Source organism: Notechis scutatus, chromosome 2 (genome assembly GCF_049901735.1).
Source record: "Notechis scutatus isolate UNSWTSFEM ecotype Mainland chromosome 2, rNotScu1.2, whole genome shotgun sequence".
Lineage (NCBI taxonomy): Eukaryota > Metazoa > Chordata > Lepidosauria > Squamata > Elapidae > Notechis > Notechis scutatus.
In genome coordinates, this window is record NC_142010.1 from 156,505,163 (window position 1) to 156,521,611 (window position 16,449).

Consider the following 16,449-nt stretch of genomic DNA (forward strand, 5'->3'; position numbering starts at 1 on the left):
TTGCTTGTCATTGCATCTGACTTTAATTGAGAATCAGTATTAGCCAGAAACTGACATTTAAAAGGCTCTTACTGGCTTAGGTGGTGGCCCCAACAGAAGTTATATAACTAAAATTAAAACAAAGTGCACAGAATAAACAGTCACCGAAAGGAGGACATGAAGGGTTGAGGGAAGAGCCTGTGACCTAGCAGGACACAAACCCAGGCTTTTTATAGGAAGGGAAGAATCAGAGCTAGGAAAGATTTCTCAGTCCGTTTTGGGAGGCAGAACATTGAGTCTACCACACACGAGATCTTAACTGGAGACCACATTTAGGAGAGAAGGTTCCAACAGTGCCTTGTTCAAAGTCCCTGCAATGCACCGCCTATTGGCAGGAGGTCCTCTTGTGTCCTGTTTGTCACTGCCCTGCAAGATTAGTTGTGTTCAGCTGGCCATCTTAGCAGAGGTTCAGGAGGTGGGAACAGGAGGAAGAGGGTATTGCTTAGTGTCTGGAATGGGTCCAGATTGACTTGGTGAGTCATGCCAACTCACCAGACGGGGTTCAGGCACATGCGGAGAGTGTGGATGGCAGGAGTTCTGCGTGCATATTGTAGCCTTTGTGTCCAGCCCTGTGAAAAGGTGGTGGAAGCCTGTAGGTTTGTAAATGGCACATAACTCAGGTGTTTTCCAAGATAGGAAAATACCTTGCAAGCCAAAGGAAGAAAAGATGGATATGCCTCTATCTCGGTTTGCATGTTATTAACCTTTGTGCAAACACATGTGCATTCTGAATGTGTAATGTACATGCACGCACAACGAGGATGACATGCAGGCACATAAACTATAAGTGGAGGGAATGGTGATACAGTATTTGACAGCGCCAAGAAAAATGCAGGTCTACACTGCTAGTGTAGGGAGAAGTGTGCATGCTGCAGGAGAATTGTGTGGGCCGATACAATCTGCCCAAGCAGGGCATCCCTCATTTTCTGCCTCCAGGAAAACTGGGAGGAGAGCTATGAGAAATCAATAAAAGAGAAACAATCCTGTCATTGAACATTCTCTCTTTTGTGATGCAGCAAGCCTTCCATGGACCCATCTAGGCAACTTGCTTTCAAATCCCTCCATGGAGTGTGTACTGTATGCATGTGTGTGCATGCGCATGCGTGAATGTGTGAGATGCTTACACTACATGATTAGCAGGGCATGTTACCACTTTCAGAGCCTGCTGCTAGGACCAGATCAATGACACCTGTTCTCCTCAACTGAGTGAAAGACGCCAAGCTTACATGACCAAGCAGCACTGGCATGTCTTCTGCTTACGTCTGTTCTGCCCCTGCTCTTGATCCTCCTCCTGGTGTGACGCTGCAGGTTGGAGGTGGCATGAGGCGGGATTGCCATCAGTAGTGATGTAAATTGGGGCCTCCTGGATTGAGGCACCCTGGTGCTTTTGGATCCCACTCTTGGACTGCTGCTGATCTCCTAGGGAAATGTCCTGGGTGGTTACTGTGGTTTTCAGCTCATTCAACAAGGGTTGTTGCTCAGCAGCAATATTTTCTTGGATCTCAGTGGTCTCGGCTTCTGAAGCCAAATTAGCATCTCTATCTTCTTTCAGTTCCCGATTCTCTGAATTTACAGCTGCATCCAGAAGGGGTTGAGCAGAGTCTTGATTGACAGTTGACAAAGCATCAAGAACAGTTGTCTCTTGTAGTATTGGACCCTGGTCTTTGTTAGGGGTTGGAGTTTGAGCCAACAGGGTGGGCGTCTTTTCCACAAGAAATGGAGATGTCTTTCCTGGAAGAGTCTCTTCTGTTTCTTTAAGGGAAGAGGTTTGGTCCTGCAGAGAGACTGACATGTGCTCCACTACTGTTGGTTGAGCTTGCTCTTGAAGTGATCCTTCTGGAAGACAGGAAGAGGTCTGATTTTGAAGTGGTGAATGATCAATTAGAGATCCTGTCACTTCCTTGCCATCCAGAAATGGGAGTTTCTGGTCCTGGGGGGCAAGGGGATTTTGGTCTGGCCCAGTTGTTGGCGTCTCCTTCTTTTCATTCTCAGTTAATGGGGTCTGTCCTGAAGAAAATTTATCACCCTCAGAAAGAAGCAGCGTTTGAGTTTCTGTAACAGTTGGCATTTGGACTTGCAAAGGTACTGGAACTTCTTCCAAGGAAGGATTATTGGCTTCTTCAAGGGGCATGATTTGATCAGACAGAGGAGAGAGTTGATTAGTAACAGAAGGGGCTATATCCAGAAGGGAACCTTTCATCTCCAACACAGACTGTTCTTGGCCCAGAACAGTTGGCAAGATGTGGGGTGATCTCTGTCCTTCATGTAACGAGGAAGGAATCTTTTCTGGCAGAGATGGGAGCTGGTCTGGAGAGTTGGGCAGTATTTGATCTACTACTGAATCACTACATTCTTGAAGAGCTGTTGAGATCTGGTCTAGATTTTTTTCAGTAGTTTCAGATATGGACAACGGGGTCCGGTTCGATAAGAAGCCTTTAGGTTCTTGAGTAGTAGTATCATCTTGTAATGAGAATGCTTTCTGTTCTGGAGAAGAAAAATGGTCTTGCAAAGATGATGGATTTGATGCTATCAAGGACTCTGGCAATGAAGATGGGGTTTGACCTAGAAGAGAATCCTTATTTTCTTGCAGTGAAACAGATTGGTCCAAAAGGAGTGATGGGCTCTGATTTGGTAATAATGACTGTTCCGACTCCAGGAATAGAATTTCAGTTTCCTGAAAAGATAATGGATTCTGTTCTGGAAGGGATACTTTAGTATCTGACAGAGAAGGAATTTGATCCGATGAAGATGAAGTCATTACTGGATCTAGCTTAGCTTCTTCCAAAGGATTCGTAATTGTTTCTTGACCAAGAATGATATGGTTTGAAACAGATTGTTTGGTCTCTTCCTCCTCTTCTGCTGCTTCCAGCATTATTGTGTCTGATCCATGGCATTCTTGCATCTCTTCCCTCTGTGTATGATTTGCCTGGTTCCCTGCTGCTTCTTCTGTAGCAACATCACAGATTGCCAGGTTTCTGGCAGGCTCTGCCTTGTCTGCATTTTGTTCTGGTAGTTCTTTCTGCCCCATTTCCATCAGAACTGACTCCTTGACCAACAAGCCTATCCCCTGTTCACTATCTCCCTGCTTCCTGGGGGAATCAAAGCAGTTAGCATTATCCTGCAGAAGGTTTGAAGGATTTTGTTGATCATGAGAAGTTGGAGGCGCTCCATCTGGGCCATCACGGCTACCAAGATCACAGTCCAGGTGGTTTTCGGTAGCACAACCAGTCTTCTTTTGATCCACCACATTGCAAAGACTACCTGAAGTATTCCATTCTTCACAGTCATTTCCTATGTTATCATGGTCTCCCAACTCATCCTCTTTTCTAATGAAATTCTGTGTCTGCCCAACAACATCCATGCTTCCCACTTCCTGCCCCAAATGATCTCTGATGACCATCTTTTCCACTGCCAGCTTTCTTTGGTAAGCAGTAGGGGCTTCATTAGGATCCAAATTCTTCGTAGTAGGAGCAGCCTCGATTTTCCCTTGATGAGGCTGAAAATCCCCACCTTCTAAAGTCACAGGGTTTACTTTGACTTCTGTTTTTTCAGAGCTGCATTCATTGCCAGAAATACCTTTGGAGAACAAAAGGAAATGTCACATATTCTGGTTCTGATCTATATTCTCTTTTTAAATATATCCAGTAAGATAAAAGCCAACCTTCCCCAATTTGGTGCCCTCCATATGCATGAGAACTACAAGTTTTAGAATTCTTAGAGTTGATTTATGTTTACTGAACACTTCTGATTTTGGCAGATATAGTACAGATAATGGTTTGCTTTATTATGGCTTTCTTGACCTCCACCTGCCTCCAAAACCTGGGTCTTATAAGTTATGAGAGTGATAGCTTTTTGACAACAGTATAACTCTCAGTCTGACGTGGAGATCTCATATTCAGCTGGTCTACCTCTGTGATGATGCCCAATCGTCTTTGTCCCTAGTTTGGACATGGCACTTTATTTCATTTTTTGACAAAGTGGACCACAAATTAGTGGACCAGCAAAATGTGGTAGACATAGTATATTTAGATTTCCATAACCTTTTGACAAAGTGGACCACAACCTATTTCTTGGTAAGCTAAAAAAATCTGAGATAGACATCACCACCAGATAGATTTGTAACTAGCTGACAAACCACACTGAATGCGTAGTCTTTAATGGAATTACATCTGCTCGGAGAGAAGGAAGCAATGGGATAGCCCAAGGCTCTGTTTTAGGCCTCCTTTGTACAAGGTGGAGCTTTACAAGGGTTGCTCATGACATTAACATTTCTTTCAACTAAGACCAGGCTCTCTCAAGACCAAGCTGATAATCCACAGAGTTCTGTAAATCTGTGTGGATTTACCATGAGGATATAAAATGATCTTGCAGCATCAGGGAGGCTAGAATACTGTATAACCCAACTATTGACATTTACACTATGATATGGCTTATCTTCCTATCTTGATTTATATCTGGGCAGTTGTGCCTTCTATTTATTTCAGTGCAACTTGCACCAGAGATCTTCCCTAAGGGATTGTGCATTGATGGAAGGGGACAATGCAATTTAGAATTTCTACTTCAGCCACCCCACTGCACAGCAGATGAAGCAACCTTCGACTTTAGCCCCTTAATCCCTATTTCCAAATTCATGGCACAGTCTGCTGCATTTACTCAGATCTATCTCCCCATTTTTGTCTGATCCCTATTTCTCTTACATACGGCTCCAACTCTGCAAGTAGCCTCCTGGGTAGGGATCTGTCTGCTAGCCAAGAAGCTCCATTAAGTACAAATACACTGATGACAACTGAAGAAAGTCTACAATAACTTTATCTTTCCAGCTCCACTTTTATGTGATGGTTTTTCACGTTTAAAAGTTTCAGATAACCTTTCCCACACGAGATGTCCCTTCCACCAAACAATGCTTACAGCTTCCATATTGTAGAAGGTACAGTGCCCATCTATAATGACACCACTCCCACCCACCCTCCGTTTTGCAATGCTGAGGGAGACAGGCTGAAAGCTTCATTTTAAAAGCTCTCTAAAAGCACCCTCTGGGAAAATGACATTGTTCCTTAGTCCTCTAGGTAAGTGGGAAGAGAAAGGGGAGAGAAAGGAGGAGTGGGCAGGAATAGCAGGGAGAGGAAAATAGCACAAAACCAGAAACACTTTTGGCTAGATTTCGCCCAGAATGGCCACAGCCTACATGTCATCCTTGAAGAGTATCCCACAGGGCAAGCAGAACATAACATATATCACAGGAGCGCTTAGATTTATATACCGCTTCACAGCGCTTCCTTTACAGCCCTCTCTAAGCACTTTACAAAGTCAGCATATTGCCCCCAACAATCTGGGTCATTTTACTGACCTCGGAAGGATGGAAGGCTGAGTCAACCTCAAGCCTGTTAGACTCAAACTACTGAACTGTAGGCAGCCGGCAGGCAGCAGAATTAGCTTGCAGTACTGCATTTTAACCCATTGCACCACCATGTCTCTCTCCCCACCACTCTCCATCTCCTATTTATACCATTTACACTAATACAAAACCCTGTGGAACAATCTCCATGGATAGTTACTGTGGTACTGGGTCAAAAGGCACATTTGGGAAAGGCAAGATTTCTTCTGTCTTTAGGAAAAAAGAACCCCACTTTTACTGTTTAATAAGGATATTTAAACTATCTCCATTATCCACTATAGAGGCTATTAAAGTTGTTTGCAGTACAAAATAGTACTTGTGTGCCTATGGAAAGCCTGATCTCCAATCAGCAGCCAATCAGAGATAAGATCTTTCTGACAGAAATTGGGGCTGGGCTGGGCTGGAAAGATCAAGGCTTTGGCAGAAGTGGGAGGCCTTATGAGGGAGGAGCTCAAACAAAAGGGAAAAGCATCCTGTTTCTGAATGAACTTGTGTGGATATAATATTAAAGAAATATTGAAACCAAGTAAGAATCTTAGAAAGTGAAAGCAGAACCAGAATAAAGAAAAAAGCAAGGAAAGACTGACTGTGGGATTGATTGATGTTTTTGGTATAGACCCTGGGCTGGAATAACTGAGAACTTTAGAAAATTGAAAGAAGAAAGAAGGAAAGTAAAAGTGGTTTTTTGTGTGGACTTTAACGATCATAAAATATAAGAGTGTGTAATGATGACATCTCTTCGGGAATTAAAAATGGAACTTAAAAATATGAGAGAATTACTACAGGAAAGAGGCGAATCACTTTGCTCTGTGTTAGAAAAAATGGAAATGGCGATTGAAGAACAAGAAGAAAGAGCTTCAGAGGAGGAGGAGTCGACTCAAGGAGAAGACATTTTAAATAGACAATTAACACAAAGAACACTACAAAGAAGTGGGGAAAGAAGGAAGGTTAAAAAGTTGAGATTTAAGAAGGCAATCAAAAGGGGGAATACCTGTGAAGTCAGGAAAGGCAGAAAGACCCAGCAGAAAAGGGGAAAGGAAGATATTTATTTTATTTTTATTTATTTATTTATTTGATTTGCCAATTGTTTACAAGATAATAAGTATAAGTGTATACATAGTTGTGAATACATGAAATGGGTACATATAAGAAAAATAAAAGAAGAATAAGAGAAACAATAGGACAGGGACAGTAGGCACGTTGGTGCGCTTATGCACGCCCCCTACAGACCTCTTAGGAAAGGGGTGAGGTCAATAGTAGACAGTCTAAGGTTAAAGTTTTTGGGGTTTGGGGAAGAAACTACAGAGTCGGGTAGAGTATTCCAGACATTGACCACTCTATTGCTGAAGTCGTATTTCCTGCAATCAAGTTTGGTGCGGTTAACTTTGAGTTTGTATCTATTGTGTGCTCTTGTGTTGTTATGGTTGAAGCTGAAGTATTCATTGACAGGTAGGACATTGCAATGTATGATTTTATATACCATGCTTAAATCAGACCGAAGACGGCGTAATTCAAGGTTTTCTAGTTCTAGAATTTCAAGTCTGGTGGCATAAGGTATTCTACAACGAGTAGAGGAGTGGAGAACTCTTCTTGTGAAATATTTCTGGACTTTCTCAATTGTGCTAATATCAGATACGTCAGATATTAATCAGATATTAAGATATTAATCAGATATTAAGAAAGAGAGGGATATAAACTGGAATGACAAAAGATATGGGGAAAAGAGGGGGAGGAGAAGCAGTAAGAAACAGGTGCATGAAATAAAGAAATACGGAATAGTAAAATGTTGAAAAGAAATTGCTTTTTCAGAGATAATGGTTGATGAATTAAAAAGGGGATCCTGCAGGGTGACAAGGGGTAATAAGAATATTTCTGCAATTAAAAATATTTAGAAAATAGGGTAATATAGATACTGATAACTCTAATTAAAAATCAAGGGGGGGAAATATGCTGCGGAATCCAAATAAAAAGATGTAATTATTATTATTGTAACTTTTTAAAAATAATGGTTTATTGGGAATCAAGATGAGGGAATAAAGGTATATTTTAATCATTGAGGTGTCACATTCAAAACAGTAAAAGGGGGGAAACCTATACTTGGTTTTGGTTTTTTTTAGTGTTAAAATTTATATTAATCTAGAATTTATAAAAAGAATGTGTAATGGAAAGGGAATATGACAGACTAAAGAACCAACTAAATAAGAATATAGACTATTAAAAGCAAGGAGAGACATTGGTAACTATTATTATTATTATTATTATTATGCAAACACATATTGTTTATCTTTATTTTTAAAATAAATATTAAAGGATTATATTTGAAATAATTGAAATGAAACAAAAAGATGTTTCGATTGAGATTAATGAAAGAGGTTAAAATTAATGTGTTTGTTTCTCTCCTTACCAAAAATTTGGAATGGAAAAGGTAATAATAGAATTAAGTATGCATATATGAATGTATAATTGCTGTCATATTTGTATGTAAAGGTGATGACCTGGAAATATGTTGTCCACTAAAAAGAGATTTTTGTTTTTAATGTGAAAAACTGAATAAAATTTGTTTAAAAAAAAAGATCACGTGACTCTCATGTGGCCAGAAGTTTCCCATGCAGCAGATTTTACAAACAGTAGAGGATAAAGCCTCATTTCATGAAATTGGCCTTACCATAATTTTGCCTGAAGCTACAGTGCTTCCAATACACACTGGATCCTTCCCAAGTATTAGCATTTTAGTGGTCAATAATAGCAAAAAAGCCTATGTTTCAAATGAGAGCTCCTGAGAACCACGGGATTTCATTTGTCATGAACTCTCAACAAAATAAAGTGATTTTAACCCAGATTACTCTTTTAAAACCAGAATGAATCTTCAAAAGTCCTGACTCCAAAAAGGACCAATCTGCTTACAGCAGAAATCAATATATTTTTGTGATGCCAAATTTTCTACCACCCTATTTCAAAGTTCATGTTTGTGAGAAATCATGTGACGTGTGCAAACTTGCTCAGCAGTTCTGCCAATTGTCCTTTGGACTGTGGATTTTCCTTTTTATCGCTATCCAAGGATCTGGCTTGATCCCTTACCTAATGGCAGACCTTGCCAATGGCTAATACCCACCATCTCCGGACATATCTCCATTCTCCAGTTGTTCTTTGGCTGCTGCCTCCATGGGCTTTTGAGGAGAAACAGAAGCCAACTCAAGTTTGGTCTCAGTAGTAGTTCCCTCTGTAAAGAAAGCATTACTTTCAGTTAGCTTAACCAGGTCCCTTTGCAGAGGAAGAATGCTGGAGCCAAAATATGTTTTTTTGTAGCTCAAAATGTAAAACCTGGTGATAAAGCAATCTGGTACCCTTGCTAAGATTGACAGTTCAAAGTCAAACAAAACTAATTAGTCTTACAAACTCGGATTTAACAAGATTTACTGAGATGAAAGTTGTAAGAATTTCAGTAACTGAACGATTTCCAATTTAGAACCAATTTACCCTCAGTGTAGAGCAGTGTAGAGCAGTGTAGTTATGGATAACGTATGGATAACTTTGTAAATAATAGTTTGCCCTTTAGTTAATTCATCATTTTAATATTTTAGCTGGGTGAAAGAGGTTAAAAACTTGAAATTTAGGCCAGAGACCACAACATTTTAGGTCAGATGAGATATAACACTACCATTTGCTTGGGCAAGGCACTTTTTATACTGATCCATAAGTACGAGCAGAGGACTTGGTCTGCAACTACTAGACAATTCAAGTGTGACTCACTTAGATAAATGCAGCCCAAATTATATGAAATTACCATTAGTTATCTCTTCTACTAATTGGTCTGTAAATAGTCTTATTTATTTTAATGCAATTACATAAAAGAATTTCCAGGCTGATTGTGCCCGGTGTGACAAAGTACTCCAGACAGTCTGCATCTTACCAAATAGAAAATTACTCACTTTCTGGAGAAGAGGAAGACGTCCCATCAATCTGAAAACAAAAGAATTTTTTTTTTTTGATAAGGTGATAATCAAGGAGATTTTGTATAAATAAGCTAAATGCACTTTATCTATATTTAACTTGATCATTCTCAGAGGAAACATTGTCACCACGACGAATAGGGATACAATCATTTTCCTTTTCAAGGTTAAACTTGTGTCGGGAGGGGTATGAATGACGGGTATTTGCCAGATTGCATCAGAAGCCTTTGGCCGGAGGTTTTGTGTTTACCTGGATACCATTTGTGCAACATCCACAGCAGTTTGGTAACTCTTTAAAACAATAGGCTCATTACTTGAGTTAACAGATTGTATATCAGGTTCATCTCTCATGCTACTCTGAAGTGCCCAATCTAAAGCCTCACATACCAAATGTGGTCACTAAAACCTGAAAATCACCCCCCAGACACTACTAAAACTGTTTATTGCATGATTTTTTTTAACATAACAGAGGGTGAAATTATATTAATTATATTTGAAGCTTAACTGAAATTAAATCAAAAATAGTTTTTGCTTTTTAAAATATAGCTCCCGGCACAGTACTTAAAATTCGATCTGGAACTGCCCTCAGTCTGGAAATGATTGTGCAAATACATATTGTTTAATTTTGTCTTAGCATATTGTAGTTGTAACATAATCTTGCTTTTTTATTCATGAAAATTGCGATAGAGCATTTTCTTCAAATGCTCCAGCTGAGGCCTATTTCCATTAGAAAAACTTCACCATCAGCATGCTGCTCCCAAAGACAAAAAAAACATAGACCAATTTCAAAGCTTGACCTATCTGTCTGAATATTTTTCCTGGTGAATGCCTTGCTTCTGATCTGATACCATTTTTGGAATGGCAGAAGAATGAAAAGGGAGGTGAGTTCTTGAGCTGAACAGTGCAATCAAGTTTCAAATAAGATTTTTAAAAGGGGGATGAGACCAGAGATGGTATTCAGCAGGTTCTGACCAGTTCTGGAGAACCGGTAGTAGAAATTTTGAGTAGTTTGGAGAATCGGAAAATCCCACCTCTGACTGGCTCCATCCCTATCTATTCTCTGCCTCCTGAATCCCAGCTGATTGGCTGGGTCTTCTTCTGTTGCCCTGCACAGGAGAACGGATCTGGAAAGCAGGTTAATGAGGTAGGGGTGGGGAATAGAGATTTTACAGTGTCCTTCTCCTGCCATGCCCATCAAGCCACACCCACAGAACCAGTAGTACAAAAATTTGAATCCCACCATTGAATGAGACCTGAATTAAAGCTGGACTTGAAATTGATTTCATTCACTGTAGGTTTGAGCATAATAACAGTGAAATGAGATAAATTCAGGGGTGGGATGCTACCGGTTCTGCCCGGCTCTATAGAACCAGTAGCTCTGAAGAGCAGCAGACACCAAACCGGTTCTGTGTTTGCTGCTGTTTAGCCCATCCGCCCGCCCGGGCTCTTACCTGTCCTTTATTTCCTGCTTTTTCAACCTCAGCTGCTTTGCGCGGCACAGCTGTGGTTGAAAAAGCAGGGAAAAAGAGGCTTTTCAAACGCTGTGCACCTGCGTGCAGCGCTTTTCAGCTGTCTGTGCAGCACAGCTGATGTTTTCTTTATATGCGTGTGCAGCGTGCAAAACGTAATCACCGAACCTGTAGTAACACTGATTGAATCCCACCCCTGGATAATTTTATCTAATAATATAGAAAGCTAACCATGGTCAACCCTTCTTAGTACATGGAAGGTGAAAATCAGTAAAATGCAAGACTGTAGGATCGACTGGGAACCTACATAAAAAAAACAGCACAAGAAAGATATGGCAAATGACTTTGGCATCTCTCTTAAGACAATTGCACAGATGTGTTCATATTAGTCACCAGGAGTTGGATAAATTTTTATCCCTTTTTATAGGTTTTTTTTTAAAAAATTGTGTGTGTGTGTGTGTATACACACACACACACACACACGCAATACACACACACACTGTTTTAACTTTATGTATTTTACATTCTCTTTCACTTTTAAAATTATTGCTTTTTATTTCACCTTTCCTATGCTGTTCTATGACCATAATAAAGATTTTCAGAGTAGGAGTTGGACACAGCTTTATTTTTTTTTATTTTTTGCTGCAAAGACTTCTAATGTGAATTAAAACTTTCTACTGGACAACAGTCTCTGGAAGGTCATGATCACGTTTGTAAACCTTGAGGCTGCAAAGAAAGGCTCTTAATCTGCTTATATCTATAGTGACACAAGCCATAACTGTATGATTAGATATTTACAATGTTCTACACATTGACCGGTACTAGCTGCTGTTCTCATGTTGCAACTATCTTCTAGGCTACTTGATTTAGAAGGTCATAAATTAAGATTTGGATGGCATGGTTATGAGAAGGTTAAAGTAAATGTTGATTTTTAACAATCACTTTGTTAGATATGCCATTGTAAGAGTTTGGAATAAATATAAAATAAGGTTTTCTTTGAGGATACCTCTCTGGGTGTCTCACCAGAAAGCTTTTTAAAGAAAAGTAATGGTGGCAAAGCCAGACTGGTAGACTTATGGTAAAATAATAACTTTTAATTTTTGTGATCCTATCCTCAAGTCTAAGAAAGAGCTAGAATCAGAAGGACAAGTCTGCCACTGGTTTACAACTGAAATATTTAAATTAGACAAAGAGAAATGTGGGTTTTATTTGGTTCTGTTAACAATGAATTAGAAATCCTATCTTGTGGTAGTGATGAACATATTATTGCCAAGATCTACAAAATGTTATTGAATTTGAATTTGGAAAGTGACTTTGTAAAGCATTGTATGATTCAGTGGCCAAAGAAGTTTGGATACAATGTAAAGCTTGAACAATGGGAGAATATGTGGATGAAAGGTTTAAAATTTACATTAAATTACAATTTAAAAAAAACATTTTATAAAATGATGTATCATTGGTATTTAACACCAGATAAGTTATCAAGAATGTATAAAGGTGTTTCGAATGAATGTTGGAAATGCAAATGTCAAAAAGGGACCTTTTATCATTTATGGTTGAAATGTGATAAAGCAAAGAAATATTGGAGTAGGAGTCATATTGTAATACAGAAGATTCTCAAAGTGAATATAAAGATAAAAGCAGAAACTTTTCTCTTGGGTTTAATAGAAAAAGACTTGGAAAAACTTTTGGAATTTTAGTGTGTGTCTGTGTGTTGACGGTAGCAAAAATGGAAGGACACTTTAATCCCTACAATGGATGAATGGCTACAAAAGCTTATGCATGGCTAAATTAACTGCTTTGATAAAAGAAAAAAACCACAAATACTTTTGTTTCTACTTGGAAACCGCATCTGGACTTTGTGCTTGAGGTGGAAAAAGATTAAACTTTTATTTTGGGTTTTACTGATTAGATAGATCTGTTGTTATAGAAATGACTAATATACTATATATTACTATGTTAAAGTTAAAAGCTCAGATTCAATGTTACCAGTGGTGGGATTCAAAATTTTTTACTACCTGTTCTGTGGGTGTGGCTTGGTGGGTGTGGCATGGCTTGGTGGGCGTGGCAGGGGAAGGTTACTGCAAAATCCCATTCCCTCCCCACCCCACTAACCTGCTTTCCAGCTCCGTTCTCCTGTGCAGGGCAACCAAAGAAGACCCAGCCAATCAGCTGGGACTCGGGAGGCAGAGAATAGATGGGGGCGGGGCCAATTCAGAGGTAGTATTCTGAACTACTCCAAATTTCCACTACCGGTTCTCCGAACTACTCAAAATTTCTGCTACCGGTTCTCCAGAACTGGTCAAAACCTGCTGAATACCACCTCTGAATGTTGCTTCTTATTCTACTATACAAAAGGGAGTCAGACGTCAATGCCTTTTCTTTCTTTTTCCCTTCTTCTCTACACTTTTCCCTCCTCTCCCCTATCTTTTCTATTATTTGCTTTTGTATTTTTGTAGTTTATGTTATAAACTAATAAAAAGGATTGATGATACCAATAGGTTTATACAAAAAGAAAGACACAGAGATGGGAGAGAGAGAGAGAGACACAGAGAGAGAATGGCGTTCTGAAGATAGCAATATACTTCCAGAGCATCTTTAAGGACCACTAAATGCCATCCAGAACAAGGTTTTATTAGTCAGCTGTTTAATCTGACTTGTCTTTTTATTTTATTTATTAAAATGTATTGCATCTTTCACCATGGATGCTTTACTCTGTTTCTCTTTTGTTATACGCTGCTGTGAAGCTACAAGATTTGGCAGCATACAAATTAATAATAAGTACCTTCACAATGCCATCCAATGGCTTCACCTCCTTCAGAGGCTGCTGCTGCTGTCCTTCGGGAAGGTCCATATTATCTAGGTCCTGCATTTGAGACTGAAGACTTCAGAGAGAGAAAGAATGGGATATTAGAAAAAGTACAGACCGTAGGGGAATGCAAGAGAAGTATTCCCTTAAAGCACATTGGTAACTGAGGTCCAGGTTCTGCATCAAAGACGGAGAACCTGGGATCCTCTAGATTGGGGTTTACCAACCGTGGCAACTTTAAGACGTGTGAACTTCAATCCCAGAATTTTCCAGCCAGCATATACATATACGCTCGCGGAACTCTGGGAGCTGTGTACATCTCAATTTTGCCAAGGTTGAGAAAACTGTTCTGGATACGTACTGCTACATACCCAGCATTCCCAGGTTGCAAGACCATTGGGAAGTGAATTCAACAGCATCTAAACAGCAAGCATTTCTCCACTCCTGTTAGCAAAGAGAAGACTCTTTTAGCAGGGAACTGATGGACTGGGGCACCATCATACATGCTTTGAGATCTTCTAGAGCAGGGGTCCCCAACCGCCGGTCCGCGGACCGCACCGGCCGCGGAACAAGCCTTACCGGGCTGGTTGCTGGGCGCCGCCATCTTTTTGGTAAAAAGCAATTTTTCGTCAAAAAGATGGCGCCAGCGCTCGGTGAGCTTTTCTGGGTAGAAAGCCATTTCTACCCGAAAAAGCTCACCGAGCGCTGATGCCGCCTATTTGGACGAAAATCACTTCCGTGACGCCACCGGAAGTGATTTTTCGTCAAAAAGATGGCGGCGCCAGCTGACGCCGGAACCGGCGCGCGGCGCCCAGCTGACGCCGGAACCGGGCCGCGGCGTCGAAAAGGTTGGGGATCCCTGTTCTAGAGCAGATTACTATAAATCAGTGATGGCTAACCTTTTTGTCGTGTGCCGAAAGTGTGTGCACACACATTCCTGCACCCATAATGCAATGCATGCACAACCCCCCCCCCATGTTCCCCCCAACCCCCTGCACATGCACACGCATCTCCCTCATGTGCCCTGCCCCCACGCATGCGCGGCAGATACCCAAAAAACAGCTGACTGGCGGGAGGCGTGCGCGCATGCGCAGTGGAACTGGCTCTGCATGCCACTTCCGGCATGCGTGCTATAGGTTCACCATCACGGCTATAAGTGTTCAACTCAATGCCTGTTTCTTATGTGTTCCTAAAATATATTTGAGCCAAATTAGAACAGGTATTTTAAGCTGGTTTCTGAACAAAAGTCAACAGTAAGCTTGACATAGTGAGAAAGCCCAAAGGGTCCATTTCTTATAATTTGCCTTTCTCCACAAAATGAAAGAAAGATTTGATCTGCAAACCACACCCACATGATTTTTTTAAGAGAGGAGATTCTAGTTGTAGAATAAAACAACCTGGAGAACCTGTGGCCCTTTAGATGCTACTAAACTCAGAATCCCCGGATCTAGAAGGCCAGACATTCTCCACTATTTAGAATTTTGAAGATTTAAACCAGCATCCTCAATTCTTTTGTAGTACTAAACAAGCTGGCTTTTGACATAAACATCTGCAAGCTGCTGAGACAGCTACCGGGGGATGTAATTTATTACTTCAATATAGATGACTATTCAATTAATTATTATTTATTGATTTGTTATTTTTATTTTATATTCTTATTCTATTTGTAATCTCCACTGGAAAGCTCCTTGGCTACGTAGAGGGGCAAAAATGTTAAAATAAATGTGTCTCATTAGTCAGATAGATTTCAGATCCCATTCCCTTCGAGAAACAATTCACCCAGCTGTCCTTTATACTGTGAGTTGAACACTACTTACTTTCTTGGGCAATTGTTGAGTAGCTGTTTAAGGTGTGTGCACCGTGAGAGAACTGTGCTACATTTACAATCGGATTTATGTATGTTCCTTTATGGCTTCCCACCCATCTCTCAAAAGGTAGGATTTATATGACTCCAGCACCTTTGTGGCTCAGCCATGCAGTTTTCTTGGCAATGGCCCAGAAGTGGATTTCTTCCAAGATGTTTTTCCAACTTCCTAATCCAGTCTAGTCTAATCTAGTCTGGTCCACTTTGGCATTACCTGATGGTCTCCCATCCAAGTATAACAAGAATCAATGCTGCTTAGCTTTTTCAGGTCAGCCATGGATGCTTGGTGGCTATCTTTGCATTGTCTCAGGAGGGTTGCTGACTCATTTGACTATTTCCATCCTCCCTCTCTCCAGTTCCCTCAGGCCAGATAGTGGTTTTAAGTTTCTTGTGTGTTGTTACCTCCGACTCCATACACACTTTTAGTTCAGTTTTGTTTTTAGCCTCTTCCGGAAAGAATGCTCATAGAGGCAGGAGGGAGACACCAAAGCCCAGCTAAGCAGCACTTCCTGATGTCCCCGGAGGACCTCTATGTCATCATCAGTCTCTATTTGCAGCTCTACCCAGAATCACAAATGGCTGTAAATGTGGGTCTTTATTTAGTAACCAACACCAGAAGAAAAGTCGCTGCCCAGGGTGGCTTACACTTAAAAACGTGATTTAGGGAAACAAACAAACAAAAAAAAGCAGTGGGGAGGGGAGTGAATTGGAAACAAGTTCGGGCAATTAATGAAGTCAGGAGAAGACATTAAGCTCCATTCAGTTATTTATGCTTCATGAAGAAAAGTATCTCAAATTCAAAACTGGGCAGAACATTTATAACAGAGAAAAGCGTGCAAGCTTTTGCCTTCTTTACAGCTCTTTTTTCAGGCCGGCAGGTACCAAAAGTGTAAGTTAAGGAAAACAGCAAGTGCAGAGTTCTG

At 40.5% G+C, this 16,449-nt stretch overlaps 1 protein-coding gene across 2 annotated transcripts in view; it reads right to left on the bottom strand.

The window, feature by feature from the left end:
- Nucleotides 1-16,449, bottom strand: part of PALM3 (paralemmin 3) — a 40,344-nt gene continuing 23,895 nt past the window's right edge. For both annotated transcript variants that reach the window (XM_087956988.1, XM_026681959.2), the window contains exons 5-8: nt 13,639-13,738; nt 9,364-9,394; nt 8,547-8,654; nt 1-3,615 (exon numbers count right to left, since the gene is read on the bottom strand). In XM_087956988.1, coding sequence (XP_087813114.1) covers nt 1,262-3,615; nt 8,547-8,654; nt 9,364-9,394; nt 13,639-13,738 — 2,593 coding nt within the window. In that variant the 3' untranslated portion in view covers nt 1-1,261. The remainder of the gene's footprint in view (nt 3,616-8,546; nt 8,655-9,363; nt 9,395-13,638; nt 13,739-16,449) is intronic.